Here is a 26,285-nt window from a genome sequence, read left to right as displayed (position 1 = left end):
TTCTCCACAGCAGCATGAGCGCAAGCAGCATGAGAAGCGATCAGCCGGTTCTTCCGTTTCAGAGGACTTCCGTGTTTACATGTCTGCAGCAGGCACCGATCCCTCATGGCTTTCATTACGAAGAAGGATCGCAGCAAAGAACGGTATTGTGTTTTCATATTTTCATATTTCATATTTTAACTGACATACCGGCATCCCAGACGGATCAGGAGGGTATTCTCTCTCATGTCCGTCCCGTAGGAGTCTGACTTCAGGCCTTTTGTGTCAATTTAGCTCGGTGGGTCATCCTCTTCATAGGCCAGTAAAAAACATCTAACACATGTACGTTATACGTGTTGTTACGTGTAGCGTTTATGTTAGAGTAAACTCAGTTTTTTTTCTTTTCTTGTTAATACTTTTATTTCGACTTTAATTAACATTTTCATAGCATCGGGATTGAGAGATAGAGAGAGAACGGTGGGAACAACACCAGTCCCTTGTTTGTTTCAAGCGCGTGGATACTCATCTTATTGCAGTAAAGACTCACATTCTCATTGTGATCGCAATACGTTCTTCTTTTGACCTAATTTGGAAATGAATTTTTTAAATTTTTTTTTTTTTGCAGTTTACAAAAATTCTGATTGCACTCACATGATGAGGACTGTTGATGTCACATGACCAGAGGTGTCCTACAGACTTTATTTATTAATTTGTTTCGTTCCTTCAGGCAGAGACCAGGGCACTTTACTTAAAGTCACTGTGAAATTAAAATTGACTAGTTTTATTTATTTATAGAGCTTTGCAGTGTTTATTATAATTTATCTCTTGCATCATTATTTAAAAAAAAGTGCCCTACTAATATTTAGTTAAAAACATTAACTTCCTTGCTCCTTTGGAGCAACATATCTGATTATCGTCCTTGGTTTGAACAGACCTTTACTTAGTGTACATTGAAACTAACTGAATTTTTCATTATAATTTGAAACCAGAGAGATACTTTACTCAACATTAAAAATGCTCTCATCATTTAGAGAATTAGTTTGCCAGAAGTCATGGTTTATAGTTTAAAATATTATTTTTCTTGCACACCTATTGTTTCATTTTATCCTCTGGCTTTGTATGTGTTACCATTGGGATCATTTTGTTTATAAAGCATTTATAAACTTTTGAACAGCTCTTAATTTGAATTATATGGCCGCACAGAGATGGAAAGGTATTTATTTTATTTTATTTTATTTTCTTCTAGTAATGTGTTTAAGTTCATCTAAAGAATGTACCCCATACATCTAGGACGGGATGAGGTTGAAGAAATGATGGTCAGACCATCCTTTTAATTAAGAAATCTAATGAGAACGTTTTTTTAAAGGATTCCAACATAACATGAAACAAACAAACAAACAAACAAACAAAAAAAATAGATCTTGTAACACAGTTGCCAATAATACAGGATAGATGTCCAATGGCATCATAAGATACCTGCAAAACATTGAAAGATTAAACCTTTAAAATTACTAAAACTCGCATTGGAAGAACAAGAAGTAGGGTTTTTGATTAAAGAACCTTTCCATATTCCATTAGAAATGTATCACTTTGAACAAAGGAGAAAAACATTTGAAACATTTGCCAGTTGTTAATGTGTATGTGCAGATTTTCGCTGCTGCTGCTGGATCTGGAAGAACATTATTTTGAACACCACACTGCATATAATCTGACCGCCAGAGGTCAGGAGGCAAACAGGTGAGCTAACTAACTGAATAACTGATCTTGAATAATTTATTTGGGGAATACAATATGTTTTCAGAATATGACACCGAATTGCTTGGCTGTACGATTGTCTAGTGATGGGGAGTTGACTCCAAAAAGGTTGATTCCTTGACTTTGAATAGCCCTTGTGCCAGAGTCAATTGTAAAACAGGAATCGATTCTTGAGTTTGTTGATGTGACTGAAGTAGTTTACTTGTTTACTCATTTACTGACCCCTGTTCAGTTCACGATACCAGGTATTTGGACACATCGCACATCAGAGAGCTGGAGCTGTTGGAGAGCTAACTTTTTCACATATGTTTTCCTACACTATAGTAATAGCAGAGAGTTTTTATTGATGATTCCTTGAACCCTTATATGAAGGCACATATATATATATATATATATATATATATATATATATATATATATATTTATAAATATTATAATATTATATATATTTATATAATTTCTTTTTTTTTCTTCTAATTCACTAATCCCTCCTCCCCTCAGTTCACACCTTAGTAAGTTCATATGAATAGTTAAAACAAAAATTTACTTTTGTCATCATTTACTCACCCTATGATTTTTCTCTTCATGGAAAACAAAAGTTTTTTTTTTTTTTTTCTTGTTCTGTCAAGTTCTGAAAATGAAAGAGAGCATCATAAAAAAAAAGAAAGCAACTTTTATGGCACATTATAGATCTTCCGAACCTTTACAATAGTTTTGTGTTCATTGTTTGCTGAAATTCTTCCCCTCCTCTGTTGGAGTCAGAATTTGTCACTCAACAAAGATAGTCCTTGATGACTTTTTAATATCTCTTTTTATACACAGACGAACCAGTGGCTCACTAAAAATCTGTTCCAAATCAATCATTTTTGAACCCGATGATGCTGTTAAGCCTATTTTAAAGGTATTATCTTCATATTATCACCAAGCTTGCTTTATTTCTTGCTCTGCAATAAGAAAATGTATTTCTTGCAGATTCTTCTGAAAGACTGCAAAGGAATAGGAGCAGTGGAAGAAACAGGCCACAACCCATTTATAGAGTAATACGGATGATTAATGTTCACAAAAATCATGTTTTGTTTGATGTTTTTGGGTTTAGTGCAATTTTGCATTGATATCATTTTAATTATTTTCTTTTTCAATTCCTTTTTATGTGTGTTTGCAGAAGTAAACCTGCCTGTATTCTTATAGAAACCAAGCAGGTAAGTGCGCCTTACAGTTCCTCTTAAACCTTTAATATCTGTAGTCTTGCAGGTTTCATTATTATTATTATTATTATTATTTTCTCAGATTTATCTAATTAAAGAAGAAAACGTGGTTGCTCCATATAAATATGAAAGGGTGAGTTCATGGAGTCTCCGTCCAAAATATCTGTTGTTTATGTTATAGTTTTGGCAAATTTCAAGACATAATATTTATTCTTTTTTTTTATGTATTGATTCATTTATGCATGTCAGGGAGAAAAAAAGGTCACATTCCAATTGGAGGTGCCGGGAAAAACAGAGGATGTTGTTCAGATGTTATTACAGGTTTCCCCCCCTTTTCCTTTACGTTGATATTTCAAGTTTTCATGGGGTCTTTCATCTTGATTGTTTGAAGTAATTTGGCATTTTTTGCAGTTACACAGAGCATCCTGTCTGGATAAGCAGGGTGACCAGACAGCAATGGTCAGTTAAAATGAAACAAATTTTCATTATTTTATCATTTGCGTACTTTTTGGAATATTTATGAGTGATTGGTGTTTGATCTGTTTTTCTGCTGAAGGTTGCAGCTATTCTGCAGTCCAGGTTAGCAAGGACACGTTTCGATAAAAACAGGTAAGAACCAACAAGTATCATATCTGTTCGTTCATTCATTTATTCATTCATTCATTCAGTTGCTGATGATCTTAGAGTTTCACACTGCATACAGAAGTAGTACATAAGCAGTACATGCACTACCATTCAAAAGTTTGGGATCTTTTAGAGAGTTATTTTATTATTATTATTTTTTTTTATAAACAGCATCTCCAAGATGCTTCAAGAAACCTTCTTCCAAAGCTACAGGGCTGTAAAATGCAAATGCTGTCCAAAATAATATAATTAATAGATTTTCCTTACCATTTATGATTGGGTTATTCTATCATTTGGTTTGACCGTCCTCTTTGTGTTTAAAGCTTTTGCCCTAGGTACATTTGCACATAGTTTTTCAGGTAGTTTTGCAGGTAGGTTTCTTGAAGCATCTTGGAGACGTCACCGCCGTTCTTCTGGATTTAGTCTGTCTCAGTTTGTTCTGTTTCTTCGTGTCATTCCAGACAGACTTATGATGGTGAGATCTCTGTGCGAGCACTGGCTGCTGTCAGTGCAAACAAAAATCTCACTGGATTATTACAATCATTTTCAAAATTCATGTTTGGAAATGTAAACTGATATTTCATACTGACACACTACAGCAAAAGACAGAAACAGCTTACTTATTACTTTCCCATTTTTAGCTGGTGAAAATTCTAGTTCTAATAATTTTGGCCATTACTATAGAAAATAGTTCTTTTAAATTGTAGTAATATATTCTTTTTTTTTAACCGAAATAAATGCAGCCTTGTTGAATATAAACCCTTATGTACACTGCACGCATCTTGTGGTGTGTTAAGGCTCTGATGTGGCCGCAAACAAAAAAACTATTTTGAATGGTAGTATATGTCTTTCCGATATTATTAGGTTGCAGTATTAGGTTGCAGTACTATCATGTGCTATGTCCGAACTGATTGCACTATATTTTCAAAGTTTTTTTTTTTTTTTATATAAAATCATTTTCTAACTGTTTTTAAAATGATTATAAGTAAACGTTTTAATCATTTTAAAAGTTTTAAAATTGCTTGTTTTATTTTTTTTGTTATTCTTCATGATTATTTTACTTTCTTTGATGTAAAGCACTTTGAATTACCATTGTGTATGAAATGTGCTATATAAATAAACTTGCCTTGCCTATTCAGAGTTAACAGATCCCAAACCTCTAGTATTTCAGAATTGTGTTCACGTTGAAAGATGGATTAATTATAATGTTCGTGTCTGCAGTTTTCAGAATGTAACAGAAAACCCACACATGGAGTGTGTTGCAGAAATGGTTTCTCCTTTGGTGACAAACGCTGGTCACGTTTGCATCACTGATTGCAATCTTTACTTCCAGCCAATGAACGGCTATCCTGTGAGTTTTTCTGCAAGCCATGCTTTCTTTATCACATATCTTTTTATCAACTGTGCAGTTCCTTGACTGCAGTTCTTATGTGTGTTTCTGTATTTCTAAAAGGATTTAGTGGTGCAGATTGGGCTACATAGTGTAAGACGCATCTACAAACGGAGACATGGGTTGAGGCCTTTGGTGAGTGTTTGTTTGATGTTCTTCATTTATTTATTTGTTCTCTAGTTTTGTTTATGAAATTTACACACAAAGACAAAGATATAATTTGCAGAGATGCATTCATAAGTGAATTTGTGTATTTACTGGGTGTGTGTGTGTGTGTGTGTGTGTTAAGGGCCTTGAAGTGTTCTGCACAGAGAATGATCTTTGCTCTGATATCTACCTGAAGTTCTACAGTACTAAAGAAAGAGATGAGCTTTATTACTACATTGCAACTTTCCTCGGTAAGCTTTTATTTTTTCATTTATAGTTTTAATCAAGGATTTACTGGGAGGTTGTCACATGGGCTGTATTTCTGTAAATATAGGGGTGTTTAGCAGTGGTGCTGTTTATATATGTAAAATTAGAAAGTTATCATATTTTTGAAATAGTTGTTAGGTAAATTGCAGTAGTGAACATCATAAAACCACATTTTTATCCCAAATTTGTTTTTGTATTTTTAATTGTATTAAAATAGTGGTGTCTTTTTTTATTATTATTATTATTTGTAATACTTTTCCTTTTTTGCTATTTCATAAATTCTGTTTTGTTTTACAAATCAGTGTCCGTAAACGCAGAATTACCCACCATAGGTTTTTATTTTTTTATAACCAAAATAAAGCTATCTAAAATATTTGATTGAGTAAAAGGTGTCGCAGCCAGCCCTGTCAGTATTATCCTCAATGTATAAAGGTATTTATAAAGGATAACCATATTATTATATTTATTTTCACATTATCATTTGAGCATTGGGTAGTAAAGCACATATATGGTTGAAATTCTGAGATGTATTTTGTAAATGTAGTTTGGTTGTGTAAGCCTGTCACTTCAAACCAACCATTAGTATTTTTTTCTTCATGAATAGTACACAAAATGTCAACAAACTAAAAAGTGGAGTCAGCGTTCATTGACTTTAATTGACACACCCCCAACTCAGAAGGCTGGGAGTTAAAAAAAAAAATCCACCTCTGAATTATGATATTGTTGTGGAATTCCTGTTATTTAACTGTAAGTATGACTTGAACAGAGCATGAAGTTAGTCTCCAGGAGCCGCAGTGGGACCTGTTCTACCAGGCTGACCTTAAAAGCATGTAAAACCAGCTAATAACAACCATGTTCCAAAAACCAGATCTTGGTTTTCCAGCAGGGTCTAAAATAAAATGAATCTGTAAGTTTGGACGTTCCAGTTTAAACGCATTGTATTTACTGAAGATCTGTGTGTATTTGATGCAGAAAACCATATAGCGGAGTGCACAGCGGAGAGCTACATGCTGCAGTGGCAGAGAGGTCACATTTCCAACTATCAGTACCTACTTCATCTAAACAATTTAGCAGACCGCAGTGTGAATGACCTATCCCAGTATCCAGTGTTCCCCTGGGTCATCAGTGACTACAGCAGCACACAGCTGGGTCAGTCTCCCTCTAACACAGACACACAGATCATACATCACACACATTCAAGCTAAAAAAAAAACTTTCTTTTTTTGTTCTCAGATTTGCTGAACCCTGCTTCATTTCGAGATCTCGGTAAACCAATTGGAGCTTTGAACACGGAGAGACTGGAGAGATTACTGGTGAGAAATCCAGTAATCACAGACATTCTTTTTAATGTTCGAATGTTCCTTATCTTCATATAAAAATCTCTTGTGTGTGTGCTACAGGAACGCTACAGAGACATGCCTGAGCCTCATTTTATGTACGGTAGTCATTATTCATCACCTGGATATGTGCTTTTCTACCTTGTCAGAGTCGGTAAGGATTTGTTTCAGCTTTATGCCTCTGTAGCAGTATTCGGGCAAAAGTAGTTTGAGTTTCATTTATTTAATGGATAACCTCTGTATACCGATTTAGATGGAATTGATACATGAGCATCTATTGCTTATATTTGAGCAAGCAAATTCAAGCTAATTTGTCAATCCATTACTGTTAATATTACCATGAATATAGCCATTGTTGCTGATATGGCATTAAAAACATAAATATATAAACAATCCATCTAGATGGGAATGAGTGGAGTCCTGGAGCATAAACGGGTGTGCTCTGGCCAGTGAATTGACGGTTTTAGTGACATGTGACTTGCATAAACTTTGGTAGCTTTGAAATGTTGACTTGTGAAAGCAAAACAAAGGAGAAAACAAGATTTATGTCCATGTTACAAAACAAAGCATGCAATCTGTAGATCTGAATATGCACTTAGTGATAGCTTTTGTATGCTGTAGTGTTTGATGAGATGTATTTTGCCTTCCTGCAGCTCCAGAGCACATGCTTTGCCTACAGAATGGACGATTTGATCAGGCAGACAGGATGTTCAACAGGTATTTGCACACACTAGCAAACACACACACACACACACACACACTGAAAAAAAACATTTGCTTACGTTAATGTGCATTTGTGTATGCAGTGTTGGTGAGACGTGGAAGAATTGTTTAGAGGGAGGCACAGATTTCAAAGAGGTGAGTTTTCTGAATTTAGTTTCCTGCCTCTCTATTGTATTGCAAAATTGATAATTTAGTCTGGTAAAATGTACTATTTTGTGAAGCGGTCCAATTGTAGGTCATGCAATAAAGTCCTTGGTGTGTTTTTATCTGTGTATTTACAGCTGATTCCTGAGTTCTATGGAAGTGACAGCAGCTTTCTGAAGAATCTGCTAGGTTTGAATCTGGGCAGGAGGCAGGGAGGAGGCAGAGTTGAAAATGTTGAACTTCCTCCTTGGGCTTCAGGTGATCCTTCTTTCTTGTCCTTCTCACTTTTTTCTTTTTTTAATTATACAACTTCTTATTTGTAAAAGTATTGATTTTGAAAGATCTGCATAATATCATCATAGCTGAAAAGTAATAATATATCATTAAGATAATCACCAAGTGCTAAATGTGCTGAAATAGCACATTTTTATTGTTCATGTCATTGTGTGCATCTGCTTTCTTTTAATGTAAATTAGGCTCATTATAAAATGCATTTAATTAAACCCAGAAATAACTGCTTGCTGCAGTTAACTACCGTTTCACTCTCACCCTCTAACTTGGTGGTTTTCAATCCTGGTCCTGGAGAACCCCAGACACCGCACATTTTAGTCCTCCTTATTAAATGCCCTGATTCAACTCAGCTAATTTGTAAAGACTCCATTTATATAGCTCAAACTATTTGACCGTTATAGGATGAATGAAATTCAGTTGCCATGTGCAAATAAGTGCCACCCATCTTGCTTCAGGCTCTCTATATATGAAATCGCATCTGATATTTTGTTCACATTTCTCTGTGTTGTGTATGTACACAGATCCAGACGACTTCTTGGAGAAAATGCGTTTAGCACTGGAGTGTCAGTATGTGTCTGAACACCTGCATGAGTGGATTGATCTGATTTTTGGCTACAAACAGAGGGGAAGTGAAGCTGTGGCTGCCTATAATGGTAAAATAGACAAACACAGATTGGCATCAGTCAAATATTCAGTTATAAAACAGTGTTTAAAGTAGGGCTGCCCCCTATTAGTCGACTAATCATTAGTGACCAGAAAAGGCTTGGTCGACCAAAATTGTATGTAATTCACAGACAGAACATTTACTTCTATTCCATGGTAATACAATACATCGGGCAGGACATCCTAACGCCCGCCTATCATTCACCCACCACAAATATGGCTTATCATCTGAAAGATGTAAGTATTACATGGCTGCTCAATGCAACGTTAACCTAGAGAATGTGTGTTGTTCAAGTGTCTATGCAGAGTGTGTAAGCTGCACAATGCTCACAGCAGGACAGATGGAGGCGCTGGTGTGCTCACTTTCTCCTTAAATATTTTGTCATTTTTGGTCATTCAGATTAAAGTAATACAGGTGCATCTCAATAAATTAGAATGTCGTGGAAAAGTTCATTTATTTCAGTAATTCAACTCAAATTGTGAAACTCGTGTAGTTTAAGTCTTTTGTTCTTTTAATTGTGATGATTTTGGCTCGCATTTAACAAAAACCCACCAATTCACTATTTCAACAAATTAGAATATGGTGACATGCTAATCAACCCAAACACCTGCAAAGGTTTCTTGAGCCTTCAAAATGGTCTCTTAGTTTGGTTCACTAGGCTACACAACCACGGGTAAGATTGCTGATCTGAGTTGTCCAGAAGACAATCATTGACACCCTTCACAAGGAGGGTAAGCCACAGACATTAATTGCCAAAGAAGCTGGCTTTTCACAGAGTGCTGTATCCAAGCATGTTAACAGAGAGTTGAGTGGAAGGAAAAAGTGTGGAAGAAAAAGATGCACAACCAACCGAGAGAACTGCAGCTTTATGAGGATTGTAATGCAAAATTGATTCAAGAATTTGAAAATTTGCCTTAAAGATATTAAAAATATTAAAAATATATCTGTAGAGAGTGAAATGTCTACTTCCAAATGAACCAATTAAAATGGAAAACAAATATTGTCATTGTTATCTGTATGAAACATGCAAACAGCCATGTCCATGATAGAGAGTTGGTGTTGTCAAGTTCATCTTTTAAATCGAAAACAAAGAAAGCATGAGTTTACCAAATTATTAAAATGTAAATGCAGCCTCCTTACTGTTTTTCCCTGATACATTCATAATTATTACTTCTGCCCGTGCGCTGTGACAAGCTTTATGTCTATGCTATGCTTGAGCACTTATTAGGCTATTTAGACAATTAATGGCTCATTATAAAGATTTAAATTGTTTATTATAAACATGCGATTTTGCCAACTAATGCTTAAAATGAATGACTGCTAGTCATCCAGAAAAATTCTTAATTGAGGGCAGCCCTAATTTAAAGTATGATGGATTAGTGTTATTGATATTTTATATTGATAAAACAATTGTTTACTATATTACAGTTTTCCATCCATTAACATATGAGGGAGGAGTTGACTGCGATAGGTAAATTCATTAAATTTAAATATATCCCTTATTAAATAGCTCATACTGTACTTGACTGCCTGAATGCTTTTTGATGCAATTTTAAGTTTTTTTTTTATATATTTGTCAAAGTACATTTTGCAGTGTTTATGTCTGTGTTTCTGCAGTATTGAGGACCCAGATCAGAAAATAGCCATGCTAACTCAGATATTGGAGTTTGGACAGACGCCTCGACAACTCTTTGTCACTCCTCATCCTCAGAGGATCACTCCACGCTTCCACAACCTGTCAGCCACCCCCAGCCTCAGCAGCAGTGAGCTATCACCATGTACGAGATAATCACACATGCATTGAACTAATGGTGTTTGTTTTGTTGAGACTGTCAGTGCGTTGTTTTGGGTTTTTTTTACAGATTTTTGTGCATGTCTGCGGAGCCCGGCATATAATAGTAGTACAAAAATAGTAGTCTAAATTGTGTGCACGATTTACTAATTCATTCCCTCAATGTACTAAAAAGTGCACATGATTATTATTGCATTCCCTTGATTTACTATTTCTTTCAGTCGATTCATAAATTGTGCGCATGACTTAGCAAACTGACGGAACACAATAGTAAATCGAGGGAACAGAATAGTAATCGTGTGCACGTTTTAGTACATTGAGGGAATGAATTGGTAAATCGTGCGCACAATTAATTTTTTTTCTTGCATTTCATGCGTGGGGCTCCGTACATGTCTGGTTAGAATCCGATCATATTTCCAATCAGAAACCCAAATAATCAGATTTCAACTGACAGTCTGAATAAGACCTAAACTTTTCTTAAACCACTCACCACAAACAAATTTCCAGCTGTTTGTCAGGGAAATGGCTTGGTGCTTGTTTTCTCCTTTAAAATCAAACAACATTCTTTCCAGCCTAATGTACCACTTAAAATGGACCTTATCCAACCGTATCTTCCAACCCTTGCTATGCAGAGCTGAAATTGTCCTAAAAACAAGGTTCCTGAAATGATCATTTGGAGTGTTGATTTCGTTTCATGTATGTATGTACAGTGTGTGTGTGTATGTGTGTATATATATATATATATATATATATATATATATATATATATATATATATATATATATATATATATATATATATGAAAAAAGCAGGAAAATAACAAGCAGAGAGCTGGCAAAATATATGAAGAGGGTGACCATTTCATCTCACACATTGAAACACAATCTGCAGCAGCATGGTTGGACATTCGATTGTACTGATTTGTTGAATTTAATCAAGGATGTGATAATTTTTTCAACCCATAATTTAAGCAAAATTGCCATTTTAAAGATTTTAAAATTTTTTTGTATATGTGGAGCCATTAATGTGCAAATTAATATTTGAAAGTGTAATTTTATTTGTAAATTGTGTAAATTTTTTATGATATAATCCTACCAACATGAGTGTTTTGTGTAGCATCTCCAAGTATGGAATCATTTGAGGACCTGACTGAGGAAAGTAAGAAAATGGCCTGGAGCAACATGAACAAACTTACATTGCAGTCTTGCCACAAAATACATAAAGAGTGAGTATCTGTTAAGTAGTGTGTCCTTGTAATTGCGTGTTTTAAAACAAAGATTAATGTCAGATTTTTAAATGTACCTTTGACCCTTTTATTTTGGTTCTTCAGAGCAGTAACAGGCATTGCTGTGACCCTCAGTGGGGATTCCATCTTCTCAACTTCTCAAGGTTAGGAATTCATCGGTTATTTAGTCTCATTAGTGAGGGACAGATTCCTATAAATTAGAGTTTAATTCCGCAGAACTTAAATTATTAAATGATCACCTCTCAAAGGAAATCTAAGTAAACATGTCCTTTATCATCACGTAGACTCCACATTGAAGATGTTCTCGAAAGAAAATGGACTTCAAAGAAGTGTGTCCTTCTCGAACATGGTAAGATTTCTAGAGATTGTAGTAAACACAGTGGTCCTAAAAGGTATTTGAACTTAAGCCACACTTTAAAAATCTGTCTATTTAATTGCATTAGACATAAATTATACAATCATTTTTTTTTCAATCCTGTTCATGAGGAAGCTTTGCTCTGTCTGTCTAACACGCCTGATTCAGATCAACTGTTTAAGAGAGAGCTCTATGAACTAAAGTGTCTCAGGCTCTGTCCACATTAATATTGATAAATTTCCTTTTTTTCACTTTCATCTACTTTGAGATGATGTTTTTGTCCAGCAAAATCCAAGCTTTCTGAAGACGTTGTTTTTGTTTTAGTCTGAAAAAAACGTATTTGAAGATGATGATGCATGTTTAGTTTGTTTAGGTTGTGTTATCCGCCAGCGAGTGGAAAGTGGAAAATTAAAAAAATCTCATATTGAAGTGTAACAAATTGTTTTAAGCGTGGTGTAATAGTCAAAAAAATGTTGGGGGGTGACTGTATACCACTGCCAGGTTAGAATGAAATCGTCTCGGGTTACTTGTGCAACCCAAGTTCTCGCAGTAGGGAACGAGATGCTGCCGTATCTGGCCCGATGAAGAACCTGATAGTATCCCTGGCTGGTTCAAGAGGACAAGACCCGGGAACCAGGGGCCGTGTCAAGATCCAAATTATAGAACCTGATAAAAGTGTGTGGAGAGAAACTTCCTCCCGCTACACAAATATCCTCTAGGGGGACTCCCATAAAAAGATTGTTAGAGGATGCCACAGACCTGGTGGAATGCACCTGAATGCTGAGAGGTGAAAAACAGACACCCTAACCCAGTGCAAAATTCTGTGCTTTGACGCGGTACACCCACAGCAGCCAGCACTAAAGCATACTAACAGCTGGGGAGACTTCCTCTACTGGTTAGAACTATCCACATACAGCTTCAAAGCTCTGACAGGGCAGAGCATGTTAAGTCTCTCATCCTCCCCTGAAGCATTAGGAGGAGGAAGAAAATAGTGAAAGGTGACCACTTGAGAGTGAAAAGATGCAGACAAAACCTTGGGAACATATCCTGGCCTGGTTTGTTGGGTTACTTTAACCAGACCAGGGGCAAAAGCCATACACACCTTGATGACCGAGAGCTTTTAAATCCCCAACTCGCTTTAATTAAGTTAGCGCCAACAAAAGGGCAACCTTACCGCCAGAATTAGCTTAACAGGCAGAAACGCATACAGTGTCAGGTTCGGCCATGGGTGAGTGAACTCATCTTATACGTAGAGGTGCTGGGGAACTCAGGAAGAACCAAAGTGGACATTGGGACAACTCCTGTGACGCAAAGAGGTCCACCTCCACCCTGCCGAACAAGTCCCAAATCTGGGCTACTGTTTGGTGGTTCTGCACCCATTTCCCTGATCTGAGCTTCTGTCTAGACAAGAAAATCAACTGCGAGGTTCAAGACTCCCGGGACGTGAACCGCTCTCAGGGAGAGGAATCTGCTTTGAGACCAATGGAGAAGACTGCGCACATACCTGTCCAGGGTGTATGACCTTGAACCCCCTTGGCAGTTTATATGAGGACTACCAACATGTTGTTAATCCTGACAATCACATGACACCCCTTGAAAGAGTGTGGAAAATGTATCGGTGCCAGAAAGACGGCTCTTAGCTCCAGGCTGTTTATTTGGCAGGAGAGGAACTCTTCCGGTCAAACTCTGCAAGCTTGCCTGCCCTCGAAGACCATGCCCCAGCCTGTCAGAGAGGCATCTGTAGTAACCATTCAGCAACGGTGAAAAGCACCCATACTGACCCCTCTCTGAGGAGAGAGTGACCCGCCACATTGAAAGAGTGCGAAAGCAACTGTGTGAGACCAACCTTACTAAGCGAGAAGCTGGTGCCGTCAGGCGGACCCCTAACAGTTTCATCCACCAAAGGAACAGCCTCATATGAAGCAGCCCCAGGAGCAGCACAGCACATGGCTGCAGCCATGAGGCCCAAAAGCCTGTGACAGGTGCTTACAGAAACATGATGGCCTAGCTTGAAGCGGGCCATTCATGCATTTTGGCTGGAAATCCAGACAGGAGCAAAACGGGCCTGCATCTTAACAGAATCCCAGTGAACCCCCAAGAAAACTGTCTGTTGAGATGGGATGAAAATACTATTCTTGGTGTTTATTCTGAGTCCAAAAGGACCGCATGTGTTGAAGGAGGTCATCCCTGTGGTGACTCACTAATTCCCTGGAGTGGACCAAAATTAGCCGGGCCTCCAACCTGTTTTAGACTTCTCCTTATTTTTTTATATTTTAGACATCCATCAATTAGTGATGAAAAAAATGCTGGTGGAAACAACATGAGACCATGCTACTGTGACTGTCAAGAGCGACTGGATGGTGTTTATTGTCCTGCAACAGTAGCACAGCTAAACAGTTCTGCGTTCAAATACATGCGATAGGCTTCAGTTTGCATATAATAAATGTGATGGGGGAAATAGTAAGGAGATATTTTAATTATTTACTAATAAACTAGTGTTTTCGGAGTCTGTGTCGCAAGGATGAAGTTGCCGATCCTGACTCGTCATTTCCTCATTAGACATACCTTTTAGAGAGCAATGCATCTTCACAGATTATAATGAAAGTGATTTTGTTTTCGATTTGTTCTATTTCGTTAAGTAGTCATTTAAAACTTTCTATTGATATATTTATCATGTCTGTGAGGCATGTTTTCACAGTGTTGGTTAATTTTTGTACTTCTGTTAAAGACGAGACGGCAGAAAGCTCAGTGTTTTGTTGATATTGTGAGTGCACACAAATAAAAGTTGATCCTTTGCAGTTATGATGTATTACTCTTACCTTTATTAGCTAAAATGATTGCGTATCCACTGAAAAAAATGCAAGTGATCACGCTGGCATCTCCATGTTCTGAAGCATCTCTGCACAAACTATTGTATATAGCACATTTAAACATTGTTATATGCTTGAACTGATTTACATCTCTTGATTTTATTTTAGGCAAGTCGTAATGATTTGAGAAGGCTATATTTATCAAACATAGACTGTCTACCACTGGACGTTTGGTCGTTACTTATATAATAAATAAACTTATATTTAACAAACAAAAACTGCTCCAAACGTTTTACTAAATGAATAAATAAAGAATCAACATATAATCACTTTTTATAATCAGTAGTATAAGCTGTTTAGGGACTGTTTAGCTGTTCAAATCAGACACTAGAGCATCCCTTCATTTAGACACAGTGGAAGATCTGATAAGAATTAGTGTAGAGGGGCCAAATCTGGAAGATGCAAGGAGAAAAACTTTTCTCCTTCTCATGGATCTCTGTGAGATTAAGCCACAGGTGACACTCTGCAGCCACCGAGCCCGCCACAGAGCGACCTATAGAGTGTGGCTCCGTGGAGCTCCTTGACTGCCTCTGGGGTTAGACCCCCCCTTGTTCGTCTCTTTGGGGGGCTTAGAGAATGGCCATAGTATGAAGGACCATGCCTGTCTGACCAGCTGCCATGTAGGTCTTTCCGATAAGGGTGGAAGTGGTCCCACATGGTTTAGTCGGAAGGAGGGGGTGGGACATCCAGGAAGAGGCTGAAGATGGTGAGAGGTTCATAGCTAGCGTATCCTCGATTGCCAGGATGATGGTATAGCCCTGCTCCACAGAACCCACTAGGCTGGTATAGTCAGCGGCTGTGGACAGAGAATGGCAGCTTCCAGGGTCTGGAGCAGATCTCCTGCAGATTCCCGAAAAAGGGCTTTCTCCGTGCAGGTCTTGAATTTGGGCGCTCAGGAACTGCTTGTCAAGTTTAGATGACTGGGATTCACTGGGGTCGTCGGGCCAGCATGTCTACAAGCTCAGAGTAGGTTGCAAAGGGCCGCTAAACGTGAAAGCATCAGGCCCGAGTAAATGTTCTCTAAAGGAAATTTAGATTTATCAGCTTTATCACACAACACAATGCCACAGATGTCGCAGGTTTTGAGGGAGCATGCAATTGGCATGCTGACTGTAGGAATGTCCACCAGAGCTGTTGCCCGTGAATTGAATGTTCATTTCTCTACCATAAGCCGTTTCCAAAGGCATTTCAGAGAATTTAGCAGTACATCCAACCGGTCTCACAACCACAGACCACGTGTAACCGCACCAGCCCAGGACCTCCACATCCAGCATCTTCACCTCCAAGATCGTCTGAGATCAGCCACCCAGACAGCTGCTGCAACAATTGGTTTGCATAACCAAGGAATTTCTGCAAAAAACTGTCAGAAACTGTCTCAGGGAAGCTCATCTTCAAGCTCCTCATCTTTATCGGGATCTCGACCTGACTGCAGTTCGTTGTCGTAACCGACTTGAATGGGCAAATGCTCCCATTCGATGGTGTCAGGCACTTTGGAGAGGGGTTCTCTTCACAGATGAATCCCGGTTTTCACTGTACAGGGCAAATGGCAGACAGCGTGTATGGTGTCGTGTGCGTGAGTGGTTTGCTGATGTCAACGTTGTGGATCAAGTGGCCCATGGTGGCAGTGGTGTTATGGTATGGGCAGGCATATATTATAGACAACGAACATAGGTTCATTTTATTGATGGCATTTTGAATGCACCGAGATACCATGAAAAGATCCTGAAGCTTTTGTGTACATAGAAAAAGTCTTAGATCTTTGAGTTCAACTCACAAAAATAGGGGCAAAAACAAAAGTGTTGCGTTTATAAATTTAAGTGTAAATAATCATGCATAAATTCAACTGGCGAAACTATGCACATGCTCGGCCGAGAGAGGTAGAGAAAGAGCGAGGCCCGTCTGCTCACTCTCCATCGCTTCAAGTTCCACATCCGAACCCCAGGTCGCAGGCCTCTGGAGTGCAATGGCGAAAAGCGTATGATCTTATTACCTCTAACTAAAACAATTTTTTTTTTCTCAAATTACCCTTAAGGCACTGTCCTCCTGTCTGATGCTTCCTGATGAAAAGATTGTTGTGTGTTCCTCCTGGGACAACAATGTGTAAGCATTTATATAGTAACCACAGTCATATCATATCCATACAAACATGTAATTTAATACATTTCTGAATTTCTCTCATTTTTATCACTCTTCAGCCCCTTTTTTCTGTTCATATTTTCATGTTTCCTTTAGATATTTTTACTCCGTAGCATATGGAAGAAAACAAGACACTTTGATGGGTCACGATGATGCAATTAGTGATATTTGCTGGAGGGATGACAAACTTTACACAGCATCTTGGGATTCTACTGTGAAGGTATTGTAAATTAATTTAGCCAAGTTTGCTTTCTTACAGCACATTTAGGGATGGATAAGTCTTGGTTTTACCTCTGAGCACAGCTGAATGTACTGTGCAGTTACTAAGGACACCTTGTTTACTTGGTTTCAAATAAACCTTATTAACATTTTTATTTCTGGTGAACTTGAAAAAATCCAATAAAAAATTGCTGATTTCAGTAGGATCTGAAAAATGATAGTGGAATATTTTAACTAATTTATCTGTCCTTTTATAAGGGACAAATGATTAAACATTTCAAAACACAGCATTTTTTTTAAATCACGGTTTCAATTGACTTTTCAGTTGACTACTTTCTCTGTTTTACTTCAACAGATTTGGAAATGTGTAGCAGATGACATCTCCAGTAATAAAAGGACTCAGTTTGACCTGCTTTCTGAATTTGAACATGAGGCTGGGGTTAGTGCTGTGAAATCTTTAAAAAACTATATAGGCAACTGTCAAACAACTGATTATTCATTTTTTTCACGTTTCAGAACTGAGGTGTAAAAGCTTAGTCTCTTTAGTTTATCAAATTAAATGTTAAGTCTCATAAACCTACTATAGATGGCTATTTAATTTTTTTTATGCCAGGCTGTATGACAAATTGTAGCAGAGACATCTAAGCTGTACTATTGCCTAGAGCCAGTCACATACCTAACAATGAGTTATTTTTTAAAAAGTGAACAAAGTGCTATAGTTGAGTTTGAACAATGTAAAAAAACAAAAAACAAATGGAATAAGAAGCAATCTATTATTATATCTCTATATAAATACGGAAAGGTAAGCTTTTTAATGGAAAAATGTGCAAACTAATAATCTTTAAGCCTATGGTGAAGTCATGTACATTTAAATTGTATCATACTTGCCCCAAATAATTGCTTATTGCATTGATTGCAGGATTGAATATTTTGCTTAAAGCTATCATTTTGTTATTAGTATAATAGCTAGTATTGTTCTAGCTAGGTTGGACTAAATGTTGGTTAGTTATTGCTATACAATTCCCATAAATTAACTAAAATGTAATTGTTTGATTTACATTTACATTTAGTCATTAAACAGACACTTTTATCCAAAGTTACTTACAGTTGAGGACAGTGGAAGCAATCAAAATCAACTTAAGAGCAATGAGTATGTTTACATGGACAACAATATTCTCATTTTAACAAAGTCACAATACTCGGATTAAGAATTTACTATGTAAAAAGATTTTTGATTACCTTAAATTGGCTAAAATCATACACGAAGTAAACACAAATCAAGGTAATCACATTATTGAAGTGCAGTACAGACATGTACGCACCTTAATCATATTACCATCTTGTAGGACTTTTTGCCACATTATGGACAGGATACACACATGGCAGTGTTCAACCTTTTGACAGCAAACAAAAAGGATGGTTTCAACAACGCCATCGTCTGTTTACTCATAGCATGAAAAAGGTACATTGAAAGTATTCAGTGACAGAGGCACTATGAAAGGAATATTCTAAAAGCTACTCATGTAAACACCTTAATCATAATATTGTGTTATTCAGAAAGAATAAGGTAAATAATTAGAGTACTGTTGTCCATGTTAATGTAGTTAATGATATGCAAGTGCAATAACAAGTCTCAGTTCGCTTAATGCAGTACACATAGCAATGTTTTTTTATTATTATATAATAAAAAGAAAAAAGATAGAATAGAAAAAAGGTAGAGTAAGCTAGTGTTGGAGGCCTTTTTTTGCTTTTGTTAATTTTATAATAAATAAAAAGAAAACCGATAGAATACAAAAAGATTGGAGAAGCCAGTGATATAAAAAACACTATATAAAAAACAGGCAGTTAGTAAATGAATACAGTGCAAGTCCAAAATTATATATATATTTTTTTTTTTTAAGAACAGAACTCGAAAATGCTAGATGGAAAAAAGATGGATGAGATGTGTTTTTAGTGATTCTTGAAGATGGAATCAGCTGCTCTGATTGTGTATTATATTTTCTTACATTATAAGATCTTGGGTAACAAAGTTAACTGGTTGAGCCTGACATATTTAGTATGTAAAAAGTTACTATTTGCTGTTCTTTCCACCATGTTATACAAAGTGTCTAAATGATTTCCATGCCACAATTTTTGGAGAGTTAAATTTTTTTAATAATGCAATTCATGTAGGGTTGTGCACAAAATAAAAATAAGTGATGAATTAATTTTATTTTTATTAAAGTAATTAGTAAAAAAAAAAACATTATAATCACTTATTACAATATAATAATTGTAATAAGTTGTAAATATAAAATGTGGCATATATAATAGTTCTCTCACTAAGCAATGGTTGTTAACTTGTACATTTACAGTATGAGTGCACTGATATATTTGTGCCCTAATGAAGAAAAGTGCATTTATATTATTTTGTGAAAAATGTAACATTTATGTAGTTTATATATTGTAAATAAATATTTACAGGTTAATACTTTAGATCTTGGCCCAGGTGGCACACTTTTGGCAACGGGTACTAAAGAAGGAACACTAACTCTTTGGGACATTGACAACCCTGTCCCACTAAATCAACTGACCTGCCATTCTGGAAAGATTCATCAGGTGGCCTTCAGTCCTGGTGAGTGTGTGTCTTTCATATTAATGTAAAAATATTTTTTTTTTTAGGGCTAATTTTGTATAATTTTGTTTCTGTGTTCAGACAGCAGACATATTCTGAGTGTTGGGGAGGATTCGTGTTTGGTGGTTACAGATGTGCAGACAGGCATGCTCATCGCTACTGTACATTCAGAGGAAGAGCAGAGGTGAACCGAACACACTGATATATATATATATATTGGACTGTGTTTTATGTTAAGGAGCTATTTTATCAACATGTACCACTTCCTTTATTTTCTAAGCCAAAGATCACTTTCCTCCTTTTAGGTGTTTCTGTTGGGATGGTAACACTGTGTTATCTGGAGGGATGTCAGGAGATCTCAGTGTATGGGACCTCCTTAGCAGTAAAGTCGTCCACAAAATACCTGCTCACTCAGGTAAACACACACCAGGGAGTCTTACCAGGAGTGCGTTTCCCAAAAGCATCTCTAGTCGACTATGGTAACAATTTCTATTGAACTCTGTTGGTAATGATGGAATTTGTTACCATAGTTGCCTTTGGGAAGCCCCCCCCCCCCCCATTTGTCTGAGCAACTGTCATTGTAACTCATGTTGGGGTGAACAAGGCATCCTAACTGAAATGGAGTGACTTTAATCATTTGAAAAGGATAGTTCACCCGAAAATTACAATTCTGTCATTATTTACTCCCCCCTCATGTCGTTCCAAACCTGTAAAACCTTTGTTCATCTTCGGAACACAAATTAAGATATTTTTGAGGATGCCGAGAGCTCTCTGACCTTCCATAGTCAGCAATGATCTTACGGGTTTGAGGATGAGTAATTATGACAGAATTTTCATTTTTGGGTGAACGATCCCTTTAAATGCTCTGTATTGCCAGAAACTCAGCCACCCACACTCCATGTGAGATGTACAAGATTTTTGACTTAAAACAAATTCCAATTGTTGGACATTAGTTTATTACTAAGCAAACAATGCAATACTCTATATAAATAAAATACATAAATATTTTACTTACTAAATATTGTATGTTCATTTTGATTACACTGAGGTATTTTTCGCTTTTTTTAAATATTGAAATCTCTCTCTCTGAACATTCTCTTAATTGTCTGCATTTTGGATAGCTTTTTGTATTAAGGATAGTGGCTTAAGGTGGTCTCACTCGAGACGAGAAGCGTAGTGCCCCACAGCGCCGCGTCTAGGACATCGTGAGGTATCACATACCGCACGCGCACATTCTATATGCGCGAGCTCAATTCTGAGCTTATTTAATATAAAATAATGCAGATGGCGCTCTGTGGCGCGGCAGGAATTTGAACGGCATCCTGAGTCGTAGCTGGGCACCACAGACAGATGCTGAATGGTGCCACCGGTGTGCATACTCATAGAAAACAATGTTTGAATTTTAAAGACTCGATGTGGTGCTGTGCTTCTCGTCCGGTGTGTGACCCCCTTAAGAATTTAGTCAAAATGCTAAATTTTTGTTTAGTAAAAAATGTTGTATGTAGCACTCTTTAACATTCCAGATTTTGGTTCAGCCCTTCGTATTAACCTGATTGAGTATCTTTAATGCAGGTGCAGTAACGTGTATGTGGATGAATGGACAATGCAGTACTATCATCACAGGTGGTGTGGACAAACAGATCATTCTTTGGAAACCAGAGTATTAACAGTAACATTTCTATGTTCGATAAAACAATTCATTTTTCAGACCATTCGGACCAAGGTCAATTTTCACCATGTGATTTCATGGGACAATTTAACCGTACCAAAAAACCTCTAAAATAGAAATCTTGACAATGTGTTTGATACAGTGGGGAAAATATTTATTTTATCCCCTGTTGATATTGTATATTGTCTGTACTTTTTATGGTAGGTTTATTTTAACGTATAGAGACAGAATAACAACCAAAAATTCCAGAAATTAAACTATATAATTATATTAAATAGTTATATATAATACAATATTTTATATAAGTTATATAAAGGTTAGAAATTGATTTGCATTTCAGTGCAATAAGTATTTGATCCCCAAGCAAAACATGACTTAGTACTTGGTTCTGAAACCCTTGTTGGCAAGCACAGACATTTTTTTGTAATTGGTCATCAGGTTTGCACACATCTGATCCACTCCTCTTTAGAGATTCTCTCTAATTCCTTAAGCTTTCTTGGCTGTTGTTTGGCAATTCAAATTCTCAGCTCCTTCCACAGATTTTCTATAGGTTTGCAGTCTGGAGACTGGCTAGGCCACTCCATGACCTTAATGTGCTTCTACTTGAGCCACTCATTTATTTCCTTGGTGGTATGTTTTGGGTCATTGTAATCATTCAAGACTTATCCATGACCCATCTTCAGTGTTCTGGCTGAGGGAAGGAGTTTCTCATCCAAGATCTTACAGTACACAGCCACGTCCATTTGCCCCCCAATACAGTGAAGTCATTCTGTACCCTTAGCAGAAAAACCACCCCAAAGCATAATGTTTCCACCTCTGTCCTTGACTAAAGGGATGGTGTTATTTTGGTCATAGTTGGCATTTCACTCCCTCCAAACACGGCGAGCCGAGTTAATGCCAGAGAGCTTAATTTTTGTCTCATCTGACCACAGCACTTTCTCCCAAGCCTTCTCTGAATAATTTAGATGTTCACTGGCAAACTTTAAACTGGCCTGTACATGTGCCACCTTGAGCAGAGGGACTTTGTGGATGGTGGAGGATTTCAGTCCATTGCATTGTAATGTGTTACCAATGGTTTGCTTGGTGACTGTGGTCCCAACTGTTTTAAGATTATTAACAACCTCTTTGCGTGTAGTTCAGGGCTGATCCCTCACCTTTCTCATGATCATCCTTTCCCCATGAGGCAAGATCTTGGACGGAGCTCCAGACCAAGGCCGATTGGTTTGGATTTCTGGTCTTGTAGCCCATTCAAGCCTCGTGCAGATCTACAATCTTGTATCTGACATCCTTTGACAGCTCTTTTGTCTTGCCCATGGTGGTGGTAGAGGCAAGATACAGATGGTTTTATACACCTAATGAGCTGACATTAGGAGTAACTTCTTAAAGTGACCGGACTAATCTCTGTTCCGCATGGGCACATAACCAATCTGTTGGAGTCAGAATTCCTGCTGGTTGGTATGTGATCAAATACTTATTTCACTTACTGAAATGCAAATCAATCTCTAACCTTTATATAATGTGTTTTTGTCTGGATTTATTTTTTATTTTTTCGTTTCTGTCTCTACTATTTAAAAATAAATGTACCATAAAAATTACAGACCCTTCATTTCTTTTTTCAAGTGGGCAAACTTGCAAAATCAGCAGGGCATCAAATAAATATTTTCCCCACTGTACATTTGGTCAAAGTTTTAGAATAAGGTTGGTTATACAAATAGCAGAGTTTTAAAAACACCTCACCACAACAGTTTTACATTTATTGTTTAGTTTTTTTTTTTTTTTTTTTTTTTTTTTTGAAAGCTAGCTCTGTTTAGTAACTGGAATTTTAACAAAAGATATGGATGTCCTATTTGGCTCAGTGAAATATATATATATATATATATATATATATATAATTTTTTTTTTCTCTTTTTATTTTAAATATTATACATGTATAACATTTGGCATGTCAAATCTCTTTCAAAATGTGCATAAAACAGCAACAATTCATATGGTTCATGAAAGACAATCAGTTATTATGATTGTCCTTACTATTATTGCTTTTGAATGTAACCGCCAAATCATACTTATTAAAAATTCATAATACATCATGCTCGCAAATTGTACAAAATTATGAGATCAGTTCTAGACACCTTTATTACGGGTGACTGAGGAATGTTCAGAAGTATTAAGTAGTTATATATAGTATATGTTTGATGTACTGAAGGTTTGCTGCAGTCTTTTTGAGCGATAAATAAATATTCGATGGGGATCTTTTTTTCTTTTATGTGCCTTAGTTTTTAATAGTTTGAACATGAGCATTTCTTTTAATGCCCACTCTTTAAATATGCTTGCATCTCTAGCTAAAATATATACCCAAAAATTATTACATACAAGTTATGCATGACAATATATTTGAGTGAAACATTCTGCAATATAATAAACTGTAGTGTTATGTCTTAAGTTTATGGATGCATTTGTGTATATACAAATTTTATATTTCATACACTTATTTATGTTTCAACAATGCCTTGAAAAATTGCTCTTCAGTGAAGAACACTTTGTGTTATGTATAAAAAAAAAGAAATTAAATCAAAATCACAAGATTATGCAATATTATGTAAAACCTCAATGAGCTCACAGGTTATTAAAGGGATTGTTCTTTCAAAAATGAAAACTGTCATCATTTATGTTTTTTTCCAAGCATGTATAACTTTCTTTATGCTTTGGAACATAAATTTAAGATATTTTGGTAAAATCATTTATTTATATATATATATATATATATATATATATATATATATATATATATATATATATATATATATGATTTCTACATATTTTACAATGAAATTCAAAAATTCAAAGGTCAAATGTTGTTTGGCTCCAGTGTTATAGAAAATATATTTTATGTTCAGTGAAGAAAGAAATGCGAACAGCTGTGGAACCACAAGATTGTGAGTAAATTATAACAGCATTTTTCATTTTTGGATGAATAATTCTACACAAAGTGGCATTTTATGTGTGGACTACATGTTTTAGTATATAGGTTTATGTAGTGGACTCTTTTCCTGTTCTGTATTTTTTAGGTTTTAATGTGTTTTTATTATTATAATTTCTTTTTTCTTTTTAATTTTTTTTATAATATGTATTTTATTGCCTCTTGGAAGAAAACTGCTGGAAATTCAAAATGTCTTTACAAATGCACAAATGTTTGTTTTTCCGTTTATGTTATACTGGACAGTTATTTAGTTTAAAACCTTTTCTCTTTGTTTTTTGTTTGTTTTATTTTTTTAAATAGTAACATGACTAAATATGCAAAGATACAAATTAAAACTATCCTTAGTCTGATTATATGTTTGCCTTGTTCAAAACTCTCCTTTGGTGTGCCCATTTATTTAGCGTTATGAAGCTCTTAAAATAAATTTGTCAAAAAACAGCTTTTTACACTTGAGGGGTTGGGGTGTCTTACACTTGGGGGTTTAGCGTGAACTGCCCATTTTAGGTCCAGAATCTCAGTTGGGTTCAAGACTTTGACCATGCCATTCCTACACCCTAATGGTTTGAGCCATTCAGAGGTTTACTCACTCCTATGCTTAGGATCATTGTCTTGCCACTTAGTCTAGTCGCATTTGAGCTTCAACATACAACAACACAATTCATATTATTTTTAAATATTACAAGTTGCCAAGGATTTGAAGCAGCAAAGCATCCCCACACCAGCACACTCCTTCCACTTTGCTTGACTGTAGTGACTGTTTATGCCATTGTAATCTGTTCTGTTTTCAACTAATCAGTCCACAATACAGTCTCACAAAAATGTTTGAGGATCATCAAGGTTTGTTTTGGCAAAATTCAGAACAACCTTAATCTGCTTTTTGGTTAGCGTTGTTTTTCTCTTCGTAACTCTTCATGAATGCCATTTTTGGCCAATGTATTTCAGATAGTGGAGTGATGAATGGTGACATTTATTGACGCCGCAGAGGACTGTAGTTCTTTCAATGTTGTCCTTGGGTCTTTTGTGACTTCCTGGGTGATTTGTCACTGTGTTCTTGGAGGTATTTTGGAAGGTTTCTTATGGTTTTCCATTTAGAGATAATGTCTGTCACTGTGGTTCTTTGGAGTCCAAGAGACTTTAAAATAGTGACTGGAGTTTTTTTTTTTTTTTTTTTTTTTAACATCAGTAAGGATCAAATATACGCAAGAAACTTATTGTTAGTATGTACATAAGCCATAAACACTGCATTTCAAAAAGGTTATGTTCAGTGTTACAGTATTTCAATCACTCTTTAAACTGAGATCAATGTGTAGGCATATAATGTACTCTATTTTTCAAAATTAAGACAAAAAGAATTTAGACAGAAGTGTTAATGGTGAATTATCACTTTGGTATTCTTGTGTGAACTTAATCTTAATTCTTTTGAATGGCAATACAAATGTTTGATTGACTAGTCAACCAGCCTTAGTCACTTTATTCCAATAATATAACAGCTGGACAATTGTCAGGAAAATGGGAAGGAAGGGTCAAGTGCAGGGGTCAATGATCTTAAGTGTGGAGGGCCGGTGTCTAGACATTTACCCTGCATACCAATGTGCATACTAGTTGTATTAGCTGGTTCAGGTGTGTTTATTTAGGGTTGAAGCTAAGCTCTGCAGGACTCCAGCCCTCCAGGACCAAGTCTGGCGTCCCCTGGTCAAGTGGTTAACACATTTAAGAAATGTGACAGTCCTTCTCCACACCTGCTATATGAGGTTTATATTTGTCCAGAGGTCAAACAGGGCAGTAAGTTACACAACGGACAAGTAGTGACTTTTTCCATTGTGCTTGCCAGGACATTAGATGAATGTCATTATTTGCTATTAATTCAGTTAATTCCTACAA

The 26,285-nt window shown here is 36.3% G+C and overlaps 1 protein-coding gene across 1 annotated transcript; it reads left to right on the top strand.

The window, feature by feature from the left end:
- Nucleotides 1–24,829, top strand: nsmaf (neutral sphingomyelinase (N-SMase) activation associated factor). Its single transcript, XM_052560194.1, has 31 exons — nt 1–143; nt 1,627–1,716; nt 2,557–2,635; nt 2,707–2,771; nt 2,897–2,933; nt 3,022–3,072; nt 3,189–3,260; nt 3,351–3,398; nt 3,496–3,548; nt 4,785–4,914; nt 5,017–5,088; nt 5,243–5,351; nt 6,340–6,516; nt 6,601–6,680; nt 6,768–6,858; nt 7,358–7,421; nt 7,511–7,562; nt 7,709–7,829; nt 8,384–8,515; nt 9,955–9,997; nt 10,144–10,304; nt 11,435–11,543; nt 11,649–11,707; nt 11,849–11,913; nt 16,822–16,889; nt 17,022–17,145; nt 17,500–17,583; nt 19,608–19,758; nt 19,840–19,942; nt 20,064–20,173; nt 21,331–24,829. Exons 1-31 carry the CDS (start codon nt 106–108, stop codon nt 21,423–21,425), a joined length of 2,733 nt encoding a protein of 910 aa, XP_052416154.1. The 5' UTR covers nt 1–105; the 3' UTR covers nt 21,426–24,829.
- The last annotated feature ends 1,456 nt before the right edge of the window (nt 24,830–26,285 follow it).

This window comes from Carassius gibelio, chromosome B7 (genome assembly GCF_023724105.1).
Source record: "Carassius gibelio isolate Cgi1373 ecotype wild population from Czech Republic chromosome B7, carGib1.2-hapl.c, whole genome shotgun sequence".
NCBI classification, from domain to species: Eukaryota; Metazoa; Chordata; class Actinopteri; order Cypriniformes; family Cyprinidae; genus Carassius; species Carassius gibelio.
Note: the sequence above shows the minus strand (reverse complement) of the source record. Positions and strands in the feature narration are given on the sequence as shown.